The sequence below is a fragment of the Drosophila novamexicana genome, unplaced genomic scaffold (assembly GCF_003285875.2).
Source record: "Drosophila novamexicana strain 15010-1031.04,08,12 unplaced genomic scaffold, DnovRS2.1 tig00000072-arrow-arrow-pilon, whole genome shotgun sequence".
NCBI lineage: Eukaryota > Metazoa > Arthropoda > Insecta > Diptera > Drosophilidae > Drosophila > Drosophila novamexicana.
Genome location: NW_020824771.1, coordinates 1,340,925 through 1,365,056, shown reverse-complemented (window position 1 = coordinate 1,365,056; position 24,132 = coordinate 1,340,925). Strand labels below are relative to the sequence as shown.

Sequence of the window (24,132 nt, the reverse complement as noted above, 5' to 3'; positions counted from 1 at the left end):
GGCACTGTATTTGCAATCGGAATAGTTAGATGCAATACAATTTAGGTAAAAAAAATAAGTCCATTTAAAATTGTGTTACTTTGTATCTTAGTAAACAAACAAAGCGGACAAATTCAATCGTTTTACCATATTTAGGGCTCCAATTGAATGCTTTTTAAGTTATCGATAGTGCAATAAATTCACCTCTTTATATATTGTTTTTGACGAGTTTGCCCGCAAATTTTAAATATCTGTAACACAATTGACTTTAGACACAGTTATGTTTATATTATTGCTAGATCAGGCGTAAATAATTAAAAATGCTTTATTTGTATGTAGTTATATACATATGTTAATAATGTAAATATATAAGTATGAATAAGCATATGTACGTAAACATGTACAAATATATTTGAATGATCTTATAATAGTTATATGAACTGTATAAAACCGCAAGGTAAATAAAATAAAGTTCAGCCAATTAAAAACAAGAACTTGTGGACGGAAAATATATACTTTGGTTCAAATATGCGTTTACGTCAAGTGAACCAACATTTGGACATAAGATTGTTAAGTAGACTCTATTGATGTAATGAACACTTAAATTTGGAATGTTTTACGGTGGGGTACAAGTAAACCCGTTATTGCTTAAAAGTATACAATTCTGTGTGTACAATTTGTTTTGTTACTGGCCTAAAGTTATATTAAAATAAAGAACAATAAATTACCCAATATCTAATACATAAATTGGAATATGCATATGATCAAAAAACAAAGTTTTAACGCTACAGCTAAATTTCGTTGCATTACTGTGTCATTGTGCTTCATTGTGCCAATTTGTTTCATATTATTAATGAAGCTCAAATTGAATAGTTCTAAATAAATCCTAGAAGCGATCCTTGGAAGTGGCGCTATACTCCAGTTCGTTGAGATTTTGTATCTCCTGCAGCTCCTGGAACTTTTCATGGTCACGAATGTGCGCGTAATTGGCCGAAAGACACATTAAATAGTGCACAAGACTGAGAATGACCAAAAGCGTCGACAGCGTGGCCAGAATAAACATGACTTCAGCGTTCTCAACGCCATCCTTGCAGAATGCCTTGATCTCATACTTTTCGCAGACCTTCATGTCCTCAAGCTTGGTGTTTGGCGGAAACATGAAATCTACAAGAGAACAAATTTTAATTTGTATATATTTTTGTAATGTGCCTGAAGTGAGTATGGTTCGCTTACGAAATTGTGTCAAATCAATACAGCTTAAAGAGTGCTCCACACTTGAGCACATGTTCCAGAACATGGTGTAAATGAACGTCACTATAACCAAGAAGCATAAAATGAGCGTCCACACGAAGTTAAGCATATACGTAATGCCCATGAGCACGGCGCAGGAGATGCGACCGCCGACGCGTGATCGCCACGCGCGGTAAACTTTATAGCGTGTCGCACCCGTTGCTAGAAAGCCCACAAATAGAATCATAAATCCAAGAGCAGCCATGCCAGCGGCAATTATGACAAATATCATCTGCACAGCCTCGATCCTGAAATACATATGAATGTTGTAACATTTATTCAACTAATGCACAGGACTCACCATATCAGACGCAGGTGAAACACCTGATCCATCATGATAACCGTCAGCGAAGCACCTCGATACATTGTGCCGCAGAAGATGCCAACCCCAAGCAGGCACATAAGTGTCGCTATTAGCGTTGCATAGGGTATGCGTGCCATACATGACTGACAACACTCGGCTGAAAGGATTGACAATCATTAAATTAAATTTTAAAAAAATAAATAAATACATTTAGAATTAATTTTCCAATTTTAATGAGTTTTATAATATTTATGTGATCAGAAGAAGTTAAACAAATATTTTAGTTTTTTATTTCGGATCAATGGCAAATTCTTGTTTAAAAAACAAATATATTACGAACTATAAACATATCAGTTGCACATATTTTTGTAACAGAGTGACGAAGGTGCAAAGTAACATATGTACATAACATAACATATATATGTATGTATGTATGTACATACACACAAATACAAAGACAAGATAAGAACAAGGTACTGTGATAAAGCGCACGAATCTGAATGGTGGACAAATACGAACAATTGTGCGCCGTTATGCCGTTATGTGCTTTGTAATAAATGTACATATAGATTCACAGTCGTCCTACCTTCGCCACCGCGTTCAGTGTACCTGTCCAAGGAGCGGTCCGACTGGTATGCGCTGTGCCGCCGATTCTGATAGGGATTATTATTGTAGGCGCGTGTTAGCACCCCGCCATCATCTTCAAAGTTGGTTTCGAGCAGAATCTCTTCGCGTGGATCTCGTATGCGATCGCGATTATTGTTATTCCCTTTACCGGACATATTGCACAGCGGAATATCTATTGAATCGAAGCCTTTTTAGTGGGTACACTTGATATGAACAGCTGCCGAAAATGAACAATGTTTAACGCTCTCTACGCGCGCACTGCATGTTTTTTCAACGAAACTTGCACAAATTCTGAATCACACACACTCACTTTTCGACGTCACCGAAAACAGTCAGACTGAAGCTTTGCTCCTAGCCTGCGTATGCTACTACTTGTATGTATCTAGTGAGCCCTTCTCACTGAGCGTTAATCGAGATAGCAGCTAGTTCATTACGACTCCGATTCTGTTCTCATGCTCGTGCTCGCAGCTGACCGCCTCTGTGTGAGAACGAATTTCGTTTTCGTGCTGAGCAAATTATCGCTGGTTGTTGTTGTAACTGAGGTGCGGTTGGAGCCAGTTTGTTTGCTCAGCGAGCACCAAGAACCGTTTATCAGTTTCTCTCTCTGTTCACATTATGGAGAGCAACAGCGCTGTTGTCCAACTGCTATTGACAATGGTCATTCGAACTCGAAAACATTACACTCTCTTCTTATTCAACTGAAGTAGTTAATTAAGAGGTCACGTACACTTAATGACACACATACATACACACATGTGCACATGCATATGTAATATGTAATTGGATGGAATGAAGCTGATCTAGAGATCAGATGGGGACTGACTTAGAAATACTTAATGCTTCAAAACATCCTTAACTTCCAAGATACGAGATGGATCATTAAAGATGTTCCATAGTTTAACGCATTTTAATATTTAACAAGCTTGGCTTGGGTGTAAAATATTATTTAACTAATTAAAGGAATAAAATGTTATCAGAGTTTTACTAGAAAGATCGAAGTGGAAGTTAAAAATATATTAAAAATGTTCACAGAAATAGAAGTGTGTGCATTGTACTTTAAATTTCAGGAATTTAGGATTGTTTCTCAATTGCATGGGGGGGCTTCATATTTACTCAAATCGATTAATATAGATTTTAATCTCGGCTATGTGACTATAAGAGACACTAAGAACAAAAGATCAAATAAATTTTAACTTTTTCGAAACTCTTCCCAATTTTACAGTTTGAAACGCTTTCGCGTTTTACAGGAGAATACCACATTAAAGCTCTACGAATCTACCAAATCGAATGATCAGTGTGCACTCAGAAATGTTAATAAATTATTCCATGTAAGGGATAAAATAAACAAAAAGTGTGTACACACATACATTCAATTATGTATATGCATATGTAAAAGAGTACAAAATTCAGGACATTGCCAGGGCGAGCAGTCTTATTGTAAGCTTGCATACCTTAATAAATATGCTAACGGAATTATGTCAATTATTTTTTTAAACTAAGTAGGTCACTTAAAAAATGTAACGAAATTAATAATAAAATAAAACTTACGCATTTTGTATGATTTGTTTTTTTAAATAAAATCAAGCAATATATATGTATTTCACAAGCAGTTTTATGGTATTAAGCAGGAGTGCGCGGGTTTGGTACTATGTTGTTTACGGTTATTTTGTTTACATGTATACGAACATGGTGACTTTAAGTATGTGTGTGTGTGGCTGAATGAATGTGTATGGAAGTGTTTGTACGCACGAACGCAGTCAACTCAAACCAGTTTCTGAGCTGTGGGCCAGACTGTGCGCGACTTAACAAAAAGAGGCTTGCCAATCACTAAATAATAATTTGGTTTTATATGTTGCAATTCGTATATGATAATTCATTTGAATTTTATGATCAACTTTGCTAATTTCCGCGCACACATTTATTCACTGTGCTAGTAAGCTCAGAATTAAAATAAAACAAACTTAAACCAAACTGTTCAGCACTGACAAAAACACTAAACTCGTTTGTATCTACCAAAAATACTAGTGATGTTAAAATTATATCGATTTTCCGAGTTCTATATCGATAGTTATGCGTACTTATAACTAGCGATATTTTTAAACTAGTGAACAGGTAATTTGTTCCGTTTCATTACAAATGAGTGAAATAAACAATGCATATTAATTATATTATAGCAATTGTAGATGCTTTAAGACTTACAGTTTTAGTAGCACAGAGGTTGGTTTTTGTATGTTATAGTAGAAAAAAACATTTAAAACAGACATACATTTTAGCTCGCCTTTCTATGCGATTTTCAAACATTTTGATTCAGATGTCAATTTAGTTGTATTTTACACTATCTTCATAAGTAACATAACTTTAATTTTTATTAGATGTAGTGAACTCTTAGAAATTATTTAATTTGGAAATTTCCTAACGTCAAATTACAAAAACAATCGATTCTAGTTAAAATATGTTGTTTACATATTGCAAAATCTGTTGTTATATATACATAGGTCTCCGTCTCGGACGGAAACTGAAAAGGAAAGCAAAGTGCACCAATTTTCAGTAACATATGTATATCAAAATATATAGCATCCTGCTATCAATGTAATAGATATAAAATATATTCATATAAAACATGAAAGCTACCTTAAAATACAAAATCAATTTTACTTTTTTCTTAAAAAAAAAAAATGTTTTAGGCCATTTAGATTAGCATACGATTGTACCAAGGCGCAGACGCCGTCGACTTGGCGTTCATGGCATTGCAGTCAAACTTTTTGCTACTGATCAGAGGAGCACACCTCAATTTCATCTGCACCTGAGGCAGCTGCGAGAGTCGATCCCTTACCGATAATGGTAGGTCGTCATGGTCGGGAAAGTGGGTAGAGACGCCGTTTGACTGCGTGTATGTAATGCCACCACCTTGTGCCTCAGGTATGACAGAGATGACTGATCCATCAAGGAATTGAACTTGCACAATTCCATGGGACAGCTGAAATTGAAATCAAAGCAGTTGTTAATCTCGCTAATTAATCAAACAGATTAAAACCCACCTCTGTGGCAGTGCCAACGCCCGGTACGTTCAGCCGCTTGATGGGGACGTTTTGCTGGGCTGCCAACAGCTGGGATCCAATATTATCGCTCCCACTGCGCATCGATGAGATGGTGCTAATGGAAAAGTTTATTGAGCCCTGAAACAGCAAAATGTTATATTAAATGGGGCTTTTATGAATCTTATTATGTTGAATTACCTGTTGCGACTTTGGTGTGGAATACGCAAAATTTGTTGTATCCCGAAGTCCTTCCGGCCGATGTGAGGGCAACACCTCTACAATGGGTCGTCGTCCAATCGTGACGGGAAAACAAGTATTGCTGCCCGTTTGTGCCAGCTCCAGTGCATTGCAAATGCTCAGGCAATGGGCGAAACATTCATTGCTGTGCTCAATCAATCGTTTTGCTTCGGAACTCGACTGATCCAAAAGCTGTACGCCGTGGTTATCAAGCACTTTGATACCTTCGCTGGGAGACTTGGTCAATTTGGCCCCCGAAAAGTAGTTCATCTCGAAATCAGCCATGTTTTCCATTAGGTGGCATTTCGCCAAGGTACTAAAGTACGTCACCTTCGGCGTTTTGCTCTTCACCAAGCCCACGAATCGCGCAGCGTACACGTACTTCTTCCAGTGCTTGCTGGGCAAATTATCATAGTTGTAAACGTTATCTGTGCCGCTTGAATGGGTTTCCGACGCTTGCTCCCGTATGGGCAGCCCTCTGAAAACAATTAATTATATATATTACGATACGCTGTGGGTGCTTGTTTTCTTACCGCCCAGGATCTGGTTGGTGAATTATAATGCGGCGTCCGTCGCCGGATATGCGGCAGATATCAATGATGCGATCTTCATTCATTTTACTTTTGCTCTTTATAAACTCGATGACTACCTCGCCGTTTGCCACAATGCTCATGATTGCATTTTTTGTCTTGTACCGCGTTGGCTGCAATCGGAGCGTGTTTAAAGGGGGCACGGAAATGTGCTCTGTATTGTGCTTTCCAGCTTTTCGAATGACCGCTGCAGGCACAGACGCTGCTGGCGTCGAATGTACCAAAAAATTGGCCTTCTGTGTATTCTGTCCCATTCTCTGCCAGTCCATTTCCGTGCTGTCCAACGTCTCCGCTGTACTCTGTCTATACGCTGCGTGTGGCGCGTACTGCTGACGGTGTTCCTGATAATAACCATATTCTTCATGGATCTGCGGCATCATCTGCGGCGTGGACTGTTGTTCAACCGAACGTAGCCGACGTGAGTTCTTCGAATCATCTAGGAATGAATTGTGATTATAGTATATACGAATATTATACTGAAATCTTCTGCTTACTGCTGGCAAATGTGACGATGCCGCTGTCTCCGCTGACAATACTTTGACCATAGCCGTCAGACGTGCCGGACGTTGTGTACGATATTGCGCTTCCGCCGGCCTTTACCATGAATGGATGCCTGAGAACTTGCTCGAGTGAGATGCGTTCATGTGGGTTTTTCCTCAACAGCTTATCGATTAAATCGCGTGCCTCATACGACAGATGGCTCGGAATCGTATAGTCGGAGTGCACCACTTTGTTGAGCGTTGACTGTACGGCGTCAGTGTCAAAGGGGGGTCGCCCCACCAGGAGCGTGTAGAGCATACAGCCAACGCTCCAGAGATCCGCTGGCAAGCCGTGTGACTGGTGTGAAACAACCTCTGGTGATATATAGTTTGGAGTGCCGCACATGGTCATGTGCCGTTCATCTGGCCTTTTCAATTGTGTCGCCAGGCCAAAGTCAGCAATTTTGACGTGCATATCCTTGCTAAGCAGTAAATTTGACATCGATATGTCCCGATGCATGATGTTGTGCGAGTGCAAGTATAACAGACCATCCACTACCTGCCGCAGAATGGAGGACGCTTCTTCTTCGGTGAATGGACGCTTCATTTGCTGGTTCATATAACGATGCAGTTCACCATTATCGGCCAGTTCCAAAATCAAATACACATAATTGGCGTCCTGAAAAAACGTATACAGCTGCAACACAGAAGGATGCTTGAGGCGGGAATGAATTTCCACTTCTTGTCTAACTCGGTTCGATAATCCCGAGCCCTGTATGAGCTTTTTGTCAATCTGCCGGATTATCGAAAGTTAGTATATATACTATGTTTATGGAGCACATACATATTTACCATTTTAATTGCCACGTTTTGATGCGATCGCAGACATTTTGCTTTGTAAACACAAGCGAAGCCTCCTTTACCCAGCAGGTGCTGTACTTCGTACTCCTAAGGAAATATAAATTTGTATAAATTACGGTATTATTCATATTTATATTCATATTCATATTTACATCGATTGTTTCTCCATAATTCCGGAATGGTAGCATAGTTTACTTTGTTTTACTTGCACTTTGCTTTCTTATTTTCATATATAAACAATAACAAGCCGAAAATCATTTAAAAAGAAGAACGCCAACTTGCTAGTGTTGGAAAACACTAAAACTATGTTAAATTAGTCCAAGCGCCCCTAAGCGCACTAAGCATACTGCTTCATCGTTATCGCAGTTATCGATATTTGGATCATTTTCTATCGTTAGCATCAAATCGGAGTAAACAAGGAATACGGATTAAAAATAAATATATATGCTAGGAACAGCTTACGGTTTCGAGTGGTTTTCTTTGAATGAGCGTAATAATCAGCAAGTCAATAAGAAATTGACAGAATACACGACGTTAAAATTAAGTAACTTGTAATTTGGAAATAATTTTCAGAACTATAGACACACACACCGTATCTTTGGCAAACCCTAAAGACATTTGTTTATTGTTATTTCGCATATATTTGTTTCTTATATCAATCCCGAGATAATCGTGCGCTGGACCACACCAACAGGTGGTTTTCTACATGTACATCTCAAAAATATATATAATTCTTGTCAGTTCTCTGTTTTTTTTTTTTTGTAAACGATTATAACAAAACCGGCTGAGTCGTTAAACATTAGGCAACTTTATTCAAACCCATTTACCATTTAATTACAGAACTGTAGCATTGATTATACGGCACTCGTTAATCCACAGCATTGCTTTGTCTACGTTCGATTATTGCATTTCTTCAAAATAAACCGAAATATGGTATATGATTTCGTACATGTGTGTTAATAATGCATTTCATGTATATTTATGTCGTGTAAACGGATTTGCAGATCGATACATTCTTATTTAAATATGTATTGGAAACCAAATAGATCCATTTGATTTACGCTTTCGGAGATTAGTGTGCTTCTTTTTTGAAATTCATCATCATCATTTATGATTTTACAACTTTAATTATTCAAATTGCACAATTTTGTGTTCAAGTATTTTCAGTCTCGCACAGATTTGTGTTTTTTTTTATTATATAGTACTTTTTATACACATTTATTCTTATCCGGCTTGATTTATGTTTTTAAAAAATATAAGCTTTTTAAAATATTTGTATGGGTGTTTTTTTTTTTAGTACACATTTACTTGATAAATTCATCATTAACTTTACAATTTTATTTAAATATACCTAACAAAATAATCATTTATAGCTTTTTACGGACAACATGAGTATGTTGCTAAGCTAATAATAATACTATTACTACTAACTTATTTTTAACGTTATTATGTATGTATATTCTATGCATGTTTATTATCATTTTGCATATATATATGTGTTAGTATATATATAACAATTTATTTAATAGTAAAATGCTAACCTTTAACTGCTTCAAACCTCGCTTTTATTTTGAATCTTAGCGTTCTTTTCCAATTTGTTGTAAAGTAAAATCTAACGTCATAGCTAAAAGCATTAAATAGTCAAATTTTGTAACAGAATAAAAGTTGATGTGAACAAAACTCGATACGAATTGATTAATTATATTATTTCTCGTGCTCTTTTTTTATTGCCAATATGTATGTAAGTTATTAGTCTAGAGAATAAAAAAAATTATAAACAAATGACGTTCCAATAGGTTATTTGTTTGAATATATAGCAGTAATTAGTATATACATATTACAATATTATACACCGGTCAATTCGAAATGCTCATTTTGTAGCAATTCATCACTATTTAAATGTTATCTTAGTTTAGTTACTTTGTTTAAGAGATGACTTAAAGAATAGAGTGCTTTGGTAGAGCAGCATGTCAACCCGAACTGATTCTGCCTGCCAACTATTTATATAATTAGTTACAAACTTAGGTATTAACTTTGCCACCAGGCACACTCCACTTCTCGCTGTTTATAGTCTTCCTCTTCATTAAAATATGAAGCATAGAGTAAATGCTAGGCATCCCCCACCATCGTGGCTCCGTGTTGTTGATACTTAGCTGAGCAAATTACACCTGGTGGCAGCGATTCTTGTTGTTCGCGCAGCTGGCGACGCCGTTTCTTGCTCCAAAGCTCATGACAATCCTGCCATGTAGGCAATTGTGGTATTGGCATTCTGTTAAATATGAAAAAAACAAATGTTTTTGATTTGCTTTCAAGATTAGGAAGAGAGTTTATCGGTTGAACTCACTCATCTGGATTGATGTTCTTTAGCCAAGGCGATCTGAGGGCATCTTCTGCCGTAATGCGTTTGTCTGGATCTAGGTCAAGCATTTTATCGAGCAGATCAAGTGCTGATGTTGGCATAAATTCAAAATCTTCACGCAAACGTCGACGATGCGTTTTCTTCTGCTTAAGCGTGTGAAAAAGCGGCAACTTAATTACGTTGGGCCAAACGGCGGGAATCGGGGAACCACATATTTTGGATATAGTTTCCAGTTGCGCCATCTCTGCATTTGCCTGAAATAGCGGGCGCTTCAGGAACAATTCGCCCAAGATGCAGCCACAAGACCACACGTCTATGGACGGCCCGTAACGCTCCTCGCCAAGCAGCAGTTCCGGCGGGCGATACCAAAGCGTTATGACTTTGTTCGTATAAGGACGCTCACGGTCCTCGGCGTTGTACAATCGGGCCAAGCCAAAGTCTGCCAATTTAACTTTTCCCCTGAAAACACAAATAATAATAATTAAATAAAGGAATTAAATGAATTCAAGGTATGTCGCTTTAAGCATACTTGTTATTCATCAAAATGTTGGAACATTTTATATCCCGATGAAGAAAATTCTTTTTGTGACAGTAATTGAGGCCATCCAATAGCTGTTTCATAATGCACGCATTGTTTTCCTCGTTAAAGTCAACCATGTTAGACTCTAGAAGACCCATGAGATCGTGATCCATGTACTCAAACACCAGATAGAAGGATCCCTTGTCCTTGCGAAACTCAACTGCATCCTGCTTATCCGTCACTATTTCATGTAGGTTCACAATATTGCGATGATTGAGTTGTCTTAATATTTTGATTTCGCGCACAGCCGTAATGGGAAAACCTTCCTTTTCGTGCTCCAAACGCACCTTCTTTAATGCTACCATATCGTTGGTATGATGATCTCGCGCTTTATACACCTGCAATTGATGAAATAAACGCATATATTAGCAATCCGTCAGTTAAGAAACGTAAGATATTCTCATCTTATTACCTGTCCATATGTACCCTCGCCAATCTGTGCAATCACCTCGAATACATCCACACATCGTTCGCCCCAATCCCGCACATTGTTCCGTGAGTCGCGTCGATTGAGTATCACTGGACGTCGACGCGTTGCAGCTTGTGTTGCATTTGAATTAGAACTCGTATTCATGCTGTTGCTGTTGCCACTGGGCGTATCAAAGTCCTCGGGACTGTCGATGACATCATCGTCACCGCTCAACTCCTCACTGCCCGGTATAACGGGCGGCATTGGCAGATTCAAAAGGCTCTTATTGACATTGGCATTCAGATTTCTATCATCGGGCGACAGTTTCTTAATTGATTTCGGTGTTGTTTGCTTGCTTAAATCTGGAGGCGATGGCGTAGGTGCATTTTCTAAATCGGCTGCACTCATGCCCGGTGGCATCGGCAGGGCCGTAAGACTCTTCGGTTTTTGATTGGCGTTCATTTTAATGGGCATGGCCACTGCCTTTGGAGAGGCATCAGTAACATCTGCACTAACAACAGCAGTCGGATTTAGCTGTAGTGCATCATTTTCTCTGTTTGGCATGGGAATGTTGTTGACGTCCAAATCTGGCTTACCGCCGCTAACAATTCCGTTTGGCGTTTCACCAGCGGACGATTGTGATGCCATATACGATGCTGGTCGATTGTCGGCAACGTTGGGCGTATTTCCATCCACCGAGGAACTGTTTTCGTTGACAGTCAAGGCGCCGTTGCTGTTGCTGTTCTCCTCCTGTCGCTCGATTATCTCCTTCAACGCCTTTTGCCGTTTATGGCGATCCTTTACCAACTCGGCAAATAAGCTAGTCTCGCTTATCTTCTTGATATATTCATCGCGCTTATGCTTTAGATCACGCGACGTTGGCGACCGGGAGCTACGACTGCTGCCTGAGCTGGGGGAGCGTTTTCGGCTGCTGTTGCGATGATGCTGATGGGACCTTGGCGATCGGCGATGATGATGCGAGGTCGACGCTGAAGCGGCCGTCGGTGATGGCGGCGATGCCTCATAGTAGCGTGAACTTGGCCGTGGTGAACGCGATGAGTAGCGGTCAACGGCGATGCCCATGCCACTGCCAGAACCTCGCTTGGAAGACGACCTCGTTGGCAGCGGTGGGGAAGGCGAATGGGGTGCGCTATATTTGTTGTGTTTATGTCTACTGTTGCTTCTTTGTCGGTACATATTACTGTTGCCTGAAGTGGTCCCTCCTCCGCCCGGAGACAGGCGACTGCGCGATAGGCGGTGCACGCTAGGACTCCTGTTTAAATAGGTAAACAGTCACTATATGCTCTCAATTTCAGAGAATAAAAAATCCTTACCGGGACACCCGCCTTGAATAGCGATCTCTGCTGTAGCGTTCATATTTAACAGCATGGTGCCTGCCGTGCTCATATGGACCCACTGACGATGACAAGGATGCATCTCGTCCATCGCTATACTTTCGTCGCTTATGCGGCGGTGTGCTTGGTTGGTGATGATAGCGGTCCAACTCTGAAAAATATAAATCTTAAAGTTAAGATCCTTAACAATCAAATTAATTTTTATTAAAAATTAGTCGGTAGCAGTTTTTGCCACAGAATATTTCATCATGTTTCTATTTCCTGCTGGCAGACGGACGGACTAGGAGCTGTTTCAAAAAATTCATGTTTATAGACATATGCATATGTAAGGTCAAAAATTCTCCAAAGAGTTTGTGAACAGAAACTATGTCTCTCATCACGATGTTCGTTTCTTTTTTGATCTAATTTTTCCCATTTTATTTGCTCAAAAATTGTCCAAAAATTATTCAACTAAATATTGTTTAGGTCATCAGTCAGTATCTGCACTTACCTGGTGACATGCGCTTTAGTTTTCGCGCATCGAGACTACTGCCCTGCCCACCTATGGATCCACCCCCTGAATAGCGCCCTGCATACGTATTTCCAGAGCGGTGGTGAGCATTCAAATCATCCTTCAGGGGGCTCTGCACATACCGAGAGCTACGAGAGTCTCGAGCACCAACACCAGCGCCACCAGTGACTGCGTGTGAGTGATTAAGCGACTGTGGAGGAGTGCGTGGAGAGGTGGCATATCGCTGGCTGCTGCCACCAACGCCGACGCGTGCCGGTGGCGAACGATGTCGACTGTTTGAAGTCGTTTTGTTCGTTACTGTTACCTGTAGGCTGCTGCCTAGGGGAGTGCCTGGTGTAGCAACAGCTGCTTCGCCGTAATAGGTGTTGTTGCTATTGGGACGTCGGGCGGGCGGAGTGCCCACTGATATGGGACTGCTTTGACTGTCTTTGTGAGGCGTGTATGAAGGCAGCGCAGCGCTGACTGTGCGCTCGGCGCTCTTGGCTCGGTTTGGTGCCGTTGGCGGCGTATACCGACTGTGCCTGTCCAGCAAATTATTGAGGTTGCTGTCCGATAAGGAGTCAATGCTAGAGTATGACTTCGCTCGCTTCTTCTTGCGCTTCTTGGATTTCTTTTTTGACTTATGCTTGTGCTTATCCTTCTTCAGCTTTTTGCGTTTCTGCCGTTTCATTTCCGCTTCCAGCTCATCGGTATCGATGGTATCGCTAGACATGTACAACTCACGGTCCCACTGCAGGTGCTCCTCCTTTGAACTCTTGACTGGCGTCAGTGTGACTTCGGCACGATGATGATTTAGTTTCTCATTGACAGAGGCTATGCTAAGCCTACTGCCGCTGCTGGCAACAACTGAAACTTGCCTTGATCTCGATCCAACTGCAAGAATCGACGTCATGTCGTCCTCTTCAGTGTGTCTTTTCCTACAAAACTCAATATATAAAATATTGTTTAAGCATTTTCTTTTTATAGATAATTACCTGTAGTCATTGCTCTTTGTAACGCGCAAAACCCCATCCGAATTTTGCATTCTTCCTTGACTTTCTGGTTTTCTAATTGGAGCTGTTAATATTGGAGCTCTGCCAGTTAACGCCACATCCGAATCAATTTCTCCTGCTTCGGGATCCGAGAAATCCTCCGAACTTACGTCGGAGTATTCCACAAGTGCGCTTGACGCCGCCGATGAGGAATGCATCTTTTCGCACTAGCTTATATATAAGCCGATCTGTACTCAACTCTCGCAGTAGTCAAATTCCCGGTCCCAGTCAAATTTCCTGTTTATTCAACGATTAATTCGTTTATGTTGTGCTCCGTCCTTCGCGGTTTTGAGCACTTTGTGCAGAGATTTACAGCAAAACTCACAAACACAACCGATGTAGCAGCTGACATTTGATTTGACACTCTACGTGATCTTTGCCTTGCGGAGTTATAATAAATGTATGTACAATATTGTACATATGTGTGCACCAATGCGGTCGGTCTGTTGGTTTGTAATTTTCACTTTTTGCTTATATTATTTACATCGTTGCATATGTGAAAACGGAAACGTCAGATCCACTTTAAGGCAAATCCATTATTAAACGTAAGAGCGTAAGCCAATACAAGTACTACAATAGGAGAAACTCCAGAGAATGGTTTATATTGCCGTTGATTATGTTTAAGTCGCTTAAAATGAACAAAAAAGAAATTTGTCACTTGTCATTTTTTAGGTTATATGTTATGTGTGACCAGGCATAGTTACGCACAAAATGCTTGCACATTTTAAACAAAACGCATACTCTTTAAAACTTTAAATTGAAAATTTCGCACTACTCTTCACAATTTGTAAATATATAAATTTAAAATCATATTGTAACACATTTTACCATTGCAAATGCTTTAATGTATAAATTTTAACAAAATACATTTTATACATATTTTAAAAAATACTACATGTAGCCGGTCACATTGGTAACACGAATGAGCTGTCATATTCGTTTATAATGCAATTAAAAATCAACGTTTATTATGTTATGGGCCTATTTGTACAAATGAAGTTACATACATATGTCAAGGATAGAATTTTTAAAAATTTTAAAACAAATTGGTTGTGTCCAGAAGTTAACAAATAATTGTGGAGCGGCAAGAATGCAATCACTTCGTATGTGTATGTCAATACATGCATAATATTCATGTACATATATTTTTATGCATGTATGTATGTGGGTCATTTTATTTGCTCTATAGACTTACCAATTTTCCTTTTATTAGGCCAGCATTAGTTTTTCCTGGTTTATAGTTTTTATTTTACAGTTGCTTGTAATACCCGCACTCACTTGTTGTGTTGCGTCTTACATTATTAAATAACACGTTTGATTGCTTTTTAAACCATCGGAGCACACATTACGTGCTTAATAATACGCGTAGATATTGATTTACTCCGCGATATTTGTTACCAAATTGAAATTATTCATGTTATGATAATAGTAATGCTTTCGCCAGAGTTAATTTCAATTTTGCATAATAGAAATAAGCAAAATAAGCATTTTAAGAATTCTCATTAATTCTGCATGCGACATTGACAGAGCTCGGCCGATAAGTGCAAATACCAGGGCTGTATATCGATAAAACAATCTAAGAGAGACCAGTCTGACTTAATACCAAATATACTTGTCATATTTTTGATCCATTTGATCCCTTATTTAAATGCCTAACTGTTAGTATATATTGGATCATAAATACGACTATATTTTTGTTTTTAAAATTAATAGCATTATTATTAAGATATATGCAACTCCATCTTATATGCTGCTAAATACCTAACGTACTCCTTAATAGCAAATGCACAAATTACCAATATTATGGTAAACCAGCGGAGACGACTGTTGCTAATACCGACTACGCTGTAAGCCATTATTAAGGAGCAAAGGTGATGCCCAGTGACTAACATATAGTGCAGGTTACGTCCAAAATCGGTCGTGTTACTTCTCCAGACCAATATAGGCAAGAGAAAGAACTTTGAGAAATTAGAAATGGCCACCACTTTTAGAATAATTAATGTTACCGTCCGCAGACCGACTTTGAGCAGCCGACGCATATTAAAAATTGCGGTAATTAAAATCAAGAGTAGCGTAATCAAAAGATATTCTGAAAAAGAAAAGTTCGATGTATGCAACAATAGAAATAATAATGTTTGTATGCTATATTACCTGCAATGTTTTGAAGCGTGCACATGTAAAAGCCTTTTTCATATAGTGCAGTATTTAATCCATCTCCTGTGTTTTGTCTACACAAAGCAAACGATTCCAAGAGCAGGACAACAAGTGAAATCTTCCAATATAGCTGAAACCAAAATGCAATATTAGTATTTAATATTCAGTATTAACGAACCGGAGACTAGACCTTAAAGTCTCCATTACATATCATGTGTCGGAACGCAGCGGAAACCAAAAGAAGTGCATCTATTAGGATTATGAATTCTTCAACCTCTATATATTTATCTGTTATCTGATTACATTTGTCCTGTTGAAATATTAGCAGCAGCATAAATATAAATATGAAATTTACTGTTGTATGTACTTACACAGTGAGCAGGCTTAACAGTATTACTGTATTTTTTGATCAATTCTCGTGCCGGGTTCCCGCAGCTGACGCAAACGTATTTTTTTTCATTGTCACTAGTCATATTGTTTTAATAAATAATTTTTATAATTTGATTTTCCTAAAACATTTTAGCAAAACAAATATCGGAGCAATCAGCTGATTCGGAAAGTTGAGCAAATTCGTTGACATCGATACAAATTAATTCGAGCCCAATAGCTTAGTTTACGAAACTGTAGACTAAAAAAAAAAATATTTGTATTGTGATAAAAGAAAATTACACATTAAAAGCATTTTATATGGAATACTTTTAGATGTCAGACATACTTTTAAAAAATTGTCAAACGCCTAGCAATCGGAAAAAAAAATCGAATTTAATTTATCAGATTGGTCGATATACCATTAATTTTAGCCCATCCTTAGTTGAAATTTTGTGAGCATCAATTTGCAACAAAAAAATAAAAACGTAAGAAAATCAAGTGTTCCTTTTAGCTCCACACAATAACAGTTACAATAATAGCCATAACGCTTCCTACGCAAGGCAGCCAAAGTGTAGGCGTGCTTGTTCCCGAAGTAGAACAGAAAGGTTCATGTGCATTCATATTCTTAAGTAGATACATATGTATATATACTCATCTATATACATATTTATATATATATCAAAAAAATAATAAATAAACGTTTACATATGCTTTTAATTCCGATTATTTATAAAATTACCTGTGTGTGTCTTCATACGTATATTGTATACACAGTGTTGTAATACGCAAAAAAAGGAGTTATTGCGACATCTTAATTTTGTTTGCTCTACACACTTGCATGCATGCACATTTGCATATTTATATACATATATATATATGTACATACACACACATATATATATATATATATGTGTATATCGATAAGTCGAGTTTATCGAGGATATAATCACATTTGCAAACGTTTCAGGTCAGAACGTCTAGTTTGGTCAGATCATCTGTACAAACTCTTGCATGTGCAAAATGAGTTCCGCCAGCGTCGCAGAAGTTCCCATATTAAATGTTGTGCCTGGACGAAGCCAAACAATATGCCGATATTATTTGCGAGGCATTTGTCGATTCGGTGACCTCTGTCGCTTCTCCCATGACTTAACTCGAGGCCGACCCGAAGGTGAGCAGCGTGCCCCAATCACAAATACCAACACAAATACAACAAACGATGCCGACGCAGATGCGGATGCTGATGCTGATGTATTGCCCAGCACGAGTCGTCGCAATTGGGCAAATGCGCCGATATTTGTGCCCGGCCAGAAGAGCTTTACAGCCCAATGCCTGAACGAGGGGGACGAGGATGAGGATGAGGCTGCGGCTACTAGCAGCGCCGTTGTGCAGAGTGGAATCTCATGGGCGGAGATTGTCGGTGGTCCGTCCACACATGACATTGACGTTGTAATTAAACATGGTGAGCCAAATTCCTTGGATCAGGTTTGTCCATACGAAAGTCCCTGCCCCTATGGCGAGTATTGTCCCTATCGCATACACCTGGAGCTATGCGAGATGTGCGACCAATACTGCCTGCATCCAACGGACCAAGCTCAGCGTAAGAAACACAATCGCGAGTGTTTGCAACAGCATGAACAGGCAATGGAGTTATCCTTTGCGATTGCCCAGTCCAAAGATAAGACGTGCGGCATATGCTTCGACACCATCATGGAGAAAGCCGGACGAGAGAAGCGATTTGGCATTTTGCCCAACTGCAATCATATATTTTGCTTGGAATGCATCCGTACATGGCGTCAGGCCAAACAGTTTGAACATAAAATTACGCGGTGAGTAATAATAAATAGCTTAGGATGACAATAATTCACACATGTCTATTGACATGGCTACATAAAACAAGATCATTTGGTCCTTTGCAAAAGACCTCGTTCTTTTAACTACAATTTTGCATAGCATACTTTCGAGCACAACATACCTTCTAATATTTTTAAGCCATCCAACTTATTAATTCTCTTAATTTCTGCAGAGCTTGTCCTGAATGTCGCGTGTGTTCCGACTTTGTCTGCCCCAGCGCCTTTTGGGTTGAAACTAAAGAGGAGAAGGATAAGCTGCTAAATGATTATCGTGCAGCCCTCGGTGCCAAGGATTGCAAATATTTCAAAAAAGGCGAAGGAAAGTGTCCATTTGGCAACAAGTGCTTTTACAAACACGCCCTACCCAACGGCGAGATTGTGGATGTTGGTTTGCCAAAACGAGCTCGAAAATTGCATAGCCAGAATCAGATTATTGATTTACTTGATGTAAGTAATTTCTTATTTAACTGTCTGCAAATCATTCTGTTATTCCACTGAGATCTTGGCTATTTTGCACTTTAATAATGTAATTATTAATCATTTAGATTTAAAAATTCACCCTATTTTGTAATGTTGTCGAGAGAGTTAATCCTTTGTGCACCGCGCACTCTATTAGATGTGTTTAATGCTAAAGTTGATATTTTCCGTAGATTTATCTTTGGGAATACGTCGATCGGCGCGATTATCACTGGCTGGAAATGTTTTCAAGTGATATTAGCGAAAGCTCCGATTTCACGGATGAAGAATAAGATTTTCGCGCCAAGAACAATAATATCGGAGCAACTATAAGTAACATATGCATAACTAAAAGTTAGAATCAAGAAAAGCAAAAATAACATAAACCTTACAATGCTGATATATATATATATATATATATTACTGCATGAGAAAATCAAATGTGTAATTAAAAGTAAGAGATCAATTAAGTACCAAATTTTTGTTTACATACGGAAATAAATATATATATTTTTTGCCCAACTTAACGCAACGAAATCAACAGAACATTTTCCGCAATTGCAAAAAACTAAATTGTAAAGAAAAAACCAAAAGATGCGGTTAAAACTAAATTTAAGAAATTAATATTGTAAAACACTTATCATTTAAAAATAATATTTTAAAATAAACAAAAAGCAGGATACATTAAACAGTTAATTATTCAAAATAGGTGATATAAAAATGTGTATACACAACTATGCCTTTCAGACTGAATTGTAAACATAAAAAATAAGCAAATTTTTTATGATGTTTTCCACTTACTGTCCTTTAAAGATTACTTAAAAATAAGAGATGCGCACACAGAAATATTCAGATGCTCATGCACATACATATGTATACATATAATTAAACATAAAATTGTTTTTGTCTACCGGATTCTATTGTTTGTATTGTTACGAAACTACTTATTACCTAATTAGATATTAACATATAATTGAAACACAAAAATGCAGCATACATTCTTTGTACTCAACACATATACATATACTATTTTAATTTATTTGATTGTAATGCTCTTTGCAAATTATAGATACATACTTAGATATTTTATGTTATGTTATTACCTGTTATACCAACAAATTTCATAGAAAACAACCAATTTAAATAAATTAAACTAAACGAATTATTAAGTTTATATTATCCAAAGCTTAAATTAATCAATTCTTGTTTACTTGATTATTTATCATTCCGCATAACATTACATTCTAACATTATGTAGAAGTCTCGTAATAAAGTTATATTTATTTAATTATGTTTAACAAAGCTTTGAAAACCGTCAGAGCTACTTACATGTTTTTCATCCTTCAAACTGCGAATCCAGACAAGACTTGATAATAGATCCTTTAGCACGGGAATAACGCCAGCTCCGAGCATTGGACTTAGCTGTAAATCGAAAATTGATGCGCTTACTGCTTCAGCCTTATAATAGTGTCGATGTTTTCTAGTATTGCCAATGTATATCTATATACATATGTATGTATGCGAATAGGTAGATCTGATGTGAGCCACATGTGTATTAATAAAACGTAACAAATAACTGGCTCGAATGCATTAAGCCTTAACTATTTAAATAATTCTTAGTAAATTCAAGAAAAGAAAACTAAATAATGATGCAAGATCATTCTTATGTCCAATTGTACTAGTGTGAAAGAGTATATTGTAATCAAATATTTTACTACAAGCTATGTATTATAGTTTATAATAAGAAACAAAATCTACAAAAAAGAAAGAAAAATCTTGCGGTCATTTAAACATTTAAATGAATTAAATGTGTATATTTTGAATGTGACGTCAAAACAAAAATGACCTACTGTTATCTTTCGGACGACGTTTGTCCCAATTAATTGATCTTATTTATTCCAAATGTATAAGAACTATCAATAAAAGGAAGCGTTCACAAACCGTTCTAAACACTTTTTTTTAAATAGTGAATGTTACACTTTATATCAATATCTATTAAATAGTCAAACTATGTCACATATTTTATTCATTATACTTTATTTTTACCGTTACATTTTATTGAAGTTGTACTCTAAGTAGTATTTGTAACATTCAGTTCAATAACAATAAACTGCTGAATCGATAAAAAGGGTTTTAAGGGCTTTATGTTTCCGTTCTGATCTTAATTGTATAAACAGTTTTTATTAAAAAATTGTTCAAATTTAAATGCGTTCATGATTAAAATTTGAAAAATTTGGTATTTTACTTACTGGTAGGATGGGCACCCAAAAAATTATCGATTTTTGAACATCACTAACACAGAATTGTTATCGATGTGTTTTTGTCATCTCAGGCGAGCACTTATTACCAGCATTGATTTCTAAAAACGAAAATTGTGCTTTTAAAAATGTTCCAAAATAGTGCTGCTAAACTTTTGGTGCCTGCGATGCGTGGAGCTATGCAAAGGCGATGCCAATCCGTCGTCTCCGGGCCACCAACGAAACACATCTCCACAGCGGTGAGTAATTTTGAGATTCTTGAGGGTTACGTAAACCCAATCTATGGCAAACCCTTACAATTTATTTGATTTCCTTAACATGCACATTTCATCTTTTCCAGGAGAAAGTGATTCTTGGCGGTGGCATGTGCGCTGCGTCCTTGTTCATCCCGGCTTGGGTTCTCTACCACATCCGCGACTACAAGGGTGGAAAGTAAGAGAGGCACATCTGGATAACTTTAAAACCATAAATACCATGTTGCTTATAAATGTAGATTCAAAGTTACCATAATAAATTTAACTTAACTACACAAAGCGCTAAATAAATATTAACAGTATATTATGTATTGGATTTTAATGACTGCCGGGGAGCAATTATAGGGCAATGAATTGTAGCTCTTCTGTCTAGAGATATGCTTAACTAGGAGGACCAGGATCAACAAGGACTTTCCCTGTGATAATATATGTATGTTTGTTTTATTAGAAGCATGAACATAATCTGCACATAGTATTAGAGATGTTAGCTCACTTATGATTTCTGTTTAATGCAAATTTAAATATATATTTATAACGTGGAGATAGGAGTTCACTTCTTTTGTTCATCCTTGCCATCGTTTTTCTTGTCCTTGTCCTTATTGAGGGAACCAACAGCGTCGCGCACTGCGTCCGATTGTGGATCTACACCAGGCAGATTTTCAAGAACGCTCTGCAAAAATGCCGGATCACCAATAACCTCCGAGTAGTCCTCATCGACATCCATTGGGGCAGAGGCATCATCAGTTTTGGGACGTTTGGCTTGTTGGGTAACGCTATCATCAGCAGCATCCTGCATGGACATTTGCATGGCAAACGCGATTTGCTCCTCTTCGGTCATATTGGCGAAATCTGGTAAATTATCCTCTGGATTTTCGGTCGACAAAGCTAGTGCACGCTGCAGCATCGCCTCCTCCGAGTTGGAATTGGGAAGAGTTACGGCTGGCCCACCTGTGCCACTCTCTCCGCTAGTTGCTATCGGGGGAGCTACAGTTTCAGCACCTCCAGCATTGTCACGACGCTGCTCGCTCTCTTGGCGTTGGCGCTGCTCCTCCATTGATACGCGCAAGGCAAGAGCCAGTTCCGGATCCTCATTGGGATCAACACCAAATTCGAATACGGCGCCACCCAGCCCAGCTGCACCCATACCATCCTCGCCCTGTATTATGGGCGACGACAATAAGGCATCTGACAGAGCCGAGCCTCTGGGAACACTAACTAAATGGGAGCCGGTGCCATCCTTGCCGTTCAGAGCGTTTATAAAAGCTGTCAAGGTTTCAATATTGTTTCCGTGATCGCCAAAGCTTACAATGTCTACGTTAACTTTCTCCTTCTTTAGACGCTTGGCCTGCTTAACAAGCTCCCCTTCTTCGTTGTTTATCGGTGAGCCTACAAAGACAACTATGCGCATTTTATGATTTTTACCTTGACGATGCTTTAACACCAAATGGGCAATACGAATTCCGGTTAGAAGGTTTATTTCGCCCTTTGGCTGAATCAAATGCATCTTTGAGAATATGCGACCCACATCGCTGGTCAGTGTAGCCAGCACTTCGACGGTGCTGAAAGAAATGAAAAGGTTAATTGCAATATACAGCATTGGTTACTAGCACTACAAGCGTACTTCGATAGGGTCATTAGACCAACATTATTTTCTGGGTTGGATCTCAGCTTGGTGAGGCAGACAAGGTTGATACCATCTTTTTGTACATTTAAACGGGTGGGAAAGTAGTCACCATTGCGCTGGTAATCACTGTTATCAAAACTGCAAAAGAAAAGATTTGGAAATGTAATTAGCATAATCATTTAATGGTTTAAATCATTTATTTACCATATCATAGTACTTTCCAGGACCATTTTGTATTTTTGCTTGTCACTTTGCCACTGAACTGTAATTCCTAGCTGCCTGCACAGGGCTGTTATGTTTCTTTAGATAAATCGAGTTGTCGATATGTCGATATTAAAAAAGATGTGTCACCTACGTTATTTCATTTCTGGTACACTAGCACCTATCGAATACGACTTTGAATTTATTTTGTGTTTTCAGTTTTCATTGCCAAATGCAAATGAGAAAACATTTTTAAATAATGTACTAGCAAAGTTACACAAACTTAATTGAAATTGATTTTGAATTTTGCGATGCTTTTCTGTCAACAGGGGCGCGATGGCGAGAGGTTCATTTCAAAAATGAACCAGGTTCAGCAAGTTAAGGTTTGGCAGCCCTAGTAGCATATGTTTCTGTCCCATGGCTGTCATGTGATATTCATACAGCTCGAAAAAGTGCCTTCTTCGTGATCACTTTTTAATAATTTTGTGTTTTCTGTTCAACCAACAAACCTGCTGATTACGGCAGACCTGCAGTATTACTCTTAAGTTATAAAAAGTGCTTAAAAATGGTTGAAGCTTACGTTCCCCCTCTTATTATTACCGTCATTTGGGCAGTTATTGGCATCATAGGCCCTTTCCTTGCTCGTGGCCCTAACAGGGGGTAAGTTCATTTAAAGTTATTTAACACAAATATAAATATTACATTCTTATTTCTATTTAGCGTGACTCAATGCTGTATTATGCTCACTGCTGTTACCTGTTGGCTCTTGTAAGTTTCTTCTTTTTGACCATGAGACATGTAGCTACATATGTACACATCTATATACAGTACCTTATGAGAATCCCATTAATTCTTATCGTCTTTTTTATGCAGTTGGCTGTGCTGTTACTTGACGCAAATGAACCCATTGATTGGCCCCAAACTATCCATGAACGAAATTATGATCATGGCCCGTGAGTGGGGTAACGAAATCAAAGACACCATGGATGTCGTGGCATAAAAGGGAAATATAATGTCATTCCTTTTAAATTTGTTATTTTTTCTTCCATTAATATTGTTTTCATCGTACAATTGTGTTTATCAATTTCCCTTTAAAATAAAACTGTTTAAGTTTGCATTATAATATTTACAAATAAATAATTTCCATATGTATATATGAAGAAACGAAATGAATGTTATGCTTTTATTGATAATTGTCAAAGGCAAGGCCTTCAAAAGAAACTTACAAGCATCCAGCGACATCAATCAAATGAGTAACAAAAGTTATTTAAATTTATTTTCTTTAGTCCTGGCCATATGTAAATGTAAAGATATTG

At 38.1% G+C, this 24,132-nt stretch overlaps 8 protein-coding genes across 11 annotated transcripts; 3 read left to right on the top strand and 5 right to left on the bottom strand.

Moving 5' to 3' along the window:
• Positions 1–474: 474 nt before the first annotated feature.
• LOC115771526 (neuronal membrane glycoprotein M6-a) lies at positions 475–4,171 on the bottom strand. 2 transcript variants are annotated; one of them, XM_030717264.1, is made up of 4 exons: positions 3,749–4,171; positions 1,571–1,730; positions 1,213–1,517; positions 475–1,143 (listed from the first exon to the last, which is right to left on the bottom strand). In XM_030717264.1, the coding sequence occupies exons 1-4, from the start codon at positions 3,750–3,752 to the stop codon at positions 866–868; spliced, it is 747 nt and encodes a 248-aa protein (XP_030573124.1). In that variant the 5' UTR covers positions 3,753–4,171; the 3' UTR covers positions 475–865. The 2 variants fall into 2 exon arrangements, with proteins under 2 accessions (XP_030573124.1, XP_030573123.1); XM_030717263.1 differs by lacking the exon at positions 3,749–4,171 and adding an exon at positions 2,160–2,535.
• Positions 4,172–4,818: 647 nt separating this feature from the next.
• LOC115771524 (serine/threonine-protein kinase PLK4) lies at positions 4,819–8,010 on the bottom strand. Its single transcript, XM_030717259.1, has 8 exons — positions 7,868–8,010; positions 7,558–7,793; positions 7,397–7,492; positions 6,560–7,337; positions 6,009–6,501; positions 5,437–5,953; positions 5,239–5,376; positions 4,819–5,177 (listed from the first exon to the last, which is right to left on the bottom strand). The coding sequence occupies exons 2-8, from the start codon at positions 7,591–7,593 to the stop codon at positions 4,890–4,892; spliced, it is 2,346 nt and encodes a 781-aa protein (XP_030573119.1). The 5' UTR covers positions 7,594–7,793; positions 7,868–8,010; the 3' UTR covers positions 4,819–4,889.
• Positions 8,011–8,867: 857 nt separating this feature from the next.
• On the bottom strand, positions 8,868–15,171 carry LOC115771523 (cyclin-dependent kinase 12). Its single transcript, XM_030717258.1, has 8 exons — positions 14,846–15,171; positions 13,594–14,278; positions 12,599–13,536; positions 12,088–12,259; positions 10,757–12,026; positions 10,294–10,682; positions 9,750–10,223; positions 8,868–9,674 (listed from the first exon to the last, which is right to left on the bottom strand). The coding sequence occupies exons 2-8, from the start codon at positions 13,806–13,808 to the stop codon at positions 9,515–9,517; spliced, it is 3,618 nt and encodes a 1,205-aa protein (XP_030573118.1). The 5' UTR covers positions 13,809–14,278; positions 14,846–15,171; the 3' UTR covers positions 8,868–9,514.
• Positions 15,172–15,333: 162 nt separating this feature from the next.
• LOC115771527 (protein ARV1) lies at positions 15,334–16,446 on the bottom strand. Its single transcript, XM_030717265.1, has 4 exons — positions 16,176–16,446; positions 15,995–16,114; positions 15,802–15,934; positions 15,334–15,739 (listed from the first exon to the last, which is right to left on the bottom strand). Exons 1-4 carry the CDS (start codon positions 16,275–16,277, stop codon positions 15,372–15,374), a joined length of 723 nt encoding a protein of 240 aa, XP_030573125.1. The 5' UTR covers positions 16,278–16,446; the 3' UTR covers positions 15,334–15,371.
• Positions 16,447–16,571: 125 nt separating this feature from the next.
• LOC115771525 (probable E3 ubiquitin-protein ligase makorin-1) lies at positions 16,572–19,107 on the top strand. 3 transcript variants are annotated; one of them, XM_030717262.1, is made up of 5 exons: positions 16,572–16,658; positions 17,141–17,341; positions 17,402–17,999; positions 18,197–18,470; positions 18,674–19,107. In XM_030717262.1, exons 2-5 carry the CDS (start codon positions 17,185–17,187, stop codon positions 18,770–18,772), a joined length of 1,128 nt encoding a protein of 375 aa, XP_030573122.1. In that variant the 5' UTR covers positions 16,572–16,658; positions 17,141–17,184; the 3' UTR covers positions 18,773–19,107. The 3 variants fall into 3 exon arrangements, with proteins under 3 accessions (XP_030573122.1, XP_030573120.1, XP_030573121.1); XM_030717260.1 differs by having other exon boundaries at positions 17,141–17,999; XM_030717261.1 differs by lacking the exon at positions 16,572–16,658 and adding an exon at positions 16,682–16,778 and having other exon boundaries at positions 17,141–17,999.
• A 1,689-nt stretch (positions 19,108–20,796) lies between these two features.
• LOC115771422 lies at positions 20,797–21,282 on the top strand. The gene is made up of 2 exons (XM_030717124.1): positions 20,797–20,976; positions 21,078–21,282. Exons 1-2 carry the CDS (start codon positions 20,866–20,868, stop codon positions 21,171–21,173), a joined length of 207 nt encoding a protein of 68 aa, XP_030572984.1. The 5' UTR covers positions 20,797–20,865; the 3' UTR covers positions 21,174–21,282.
• A 120-nt stretch (positions 21,283–21,402) lies between these two features.
• Positions 21,403–22,943, bottom strand: LOC115771420 (26S proteasome non-ATPase regulatory subunit 4). Its single transcript, XM_030717122.1, has 3 exons — positions 22,820–22,943; positions 22,613–22,753; positions 21,403–22,550 (listed from the first exon to the last, which is right to left on the bottom strand). Exons 1-3 carry the CDS (start codon positions 22,843–22,845, stop codon positions 21,542–21,544), a joined length of 1,176 nt encoding a protein of 391 aa, XP_030572982.1. The 5' UTR covers positions 22,846–22,943; the 3' UTR covers positions 21,403–21,541.
• A 288-nt stretch (positions 22,944–23,231) lies between these two features.
• On the top strand, positions 23,232–23,962 carry LOC115771421 (V-type proton ATPase subunit e). Its single transcript, XM_030717123.1, has 3 exons — positions 23,232–23,476; positions 23,537–23,584; positions 23,690–23,962. The coding sequence occupies exons 1-3, from the start codon at positions 23,382–23,384 to the stop codon at positions 23,814–23,816; spliced, it is 270 nt and encodes an 89-aa protein (XP_030572983.1). The 5' UTR covers positions 23,232–23,381; the 3' UTR covers positions 23,817–23,962.
• Positions 23,963–24,132: the final 170 nt, after the last annotated feature.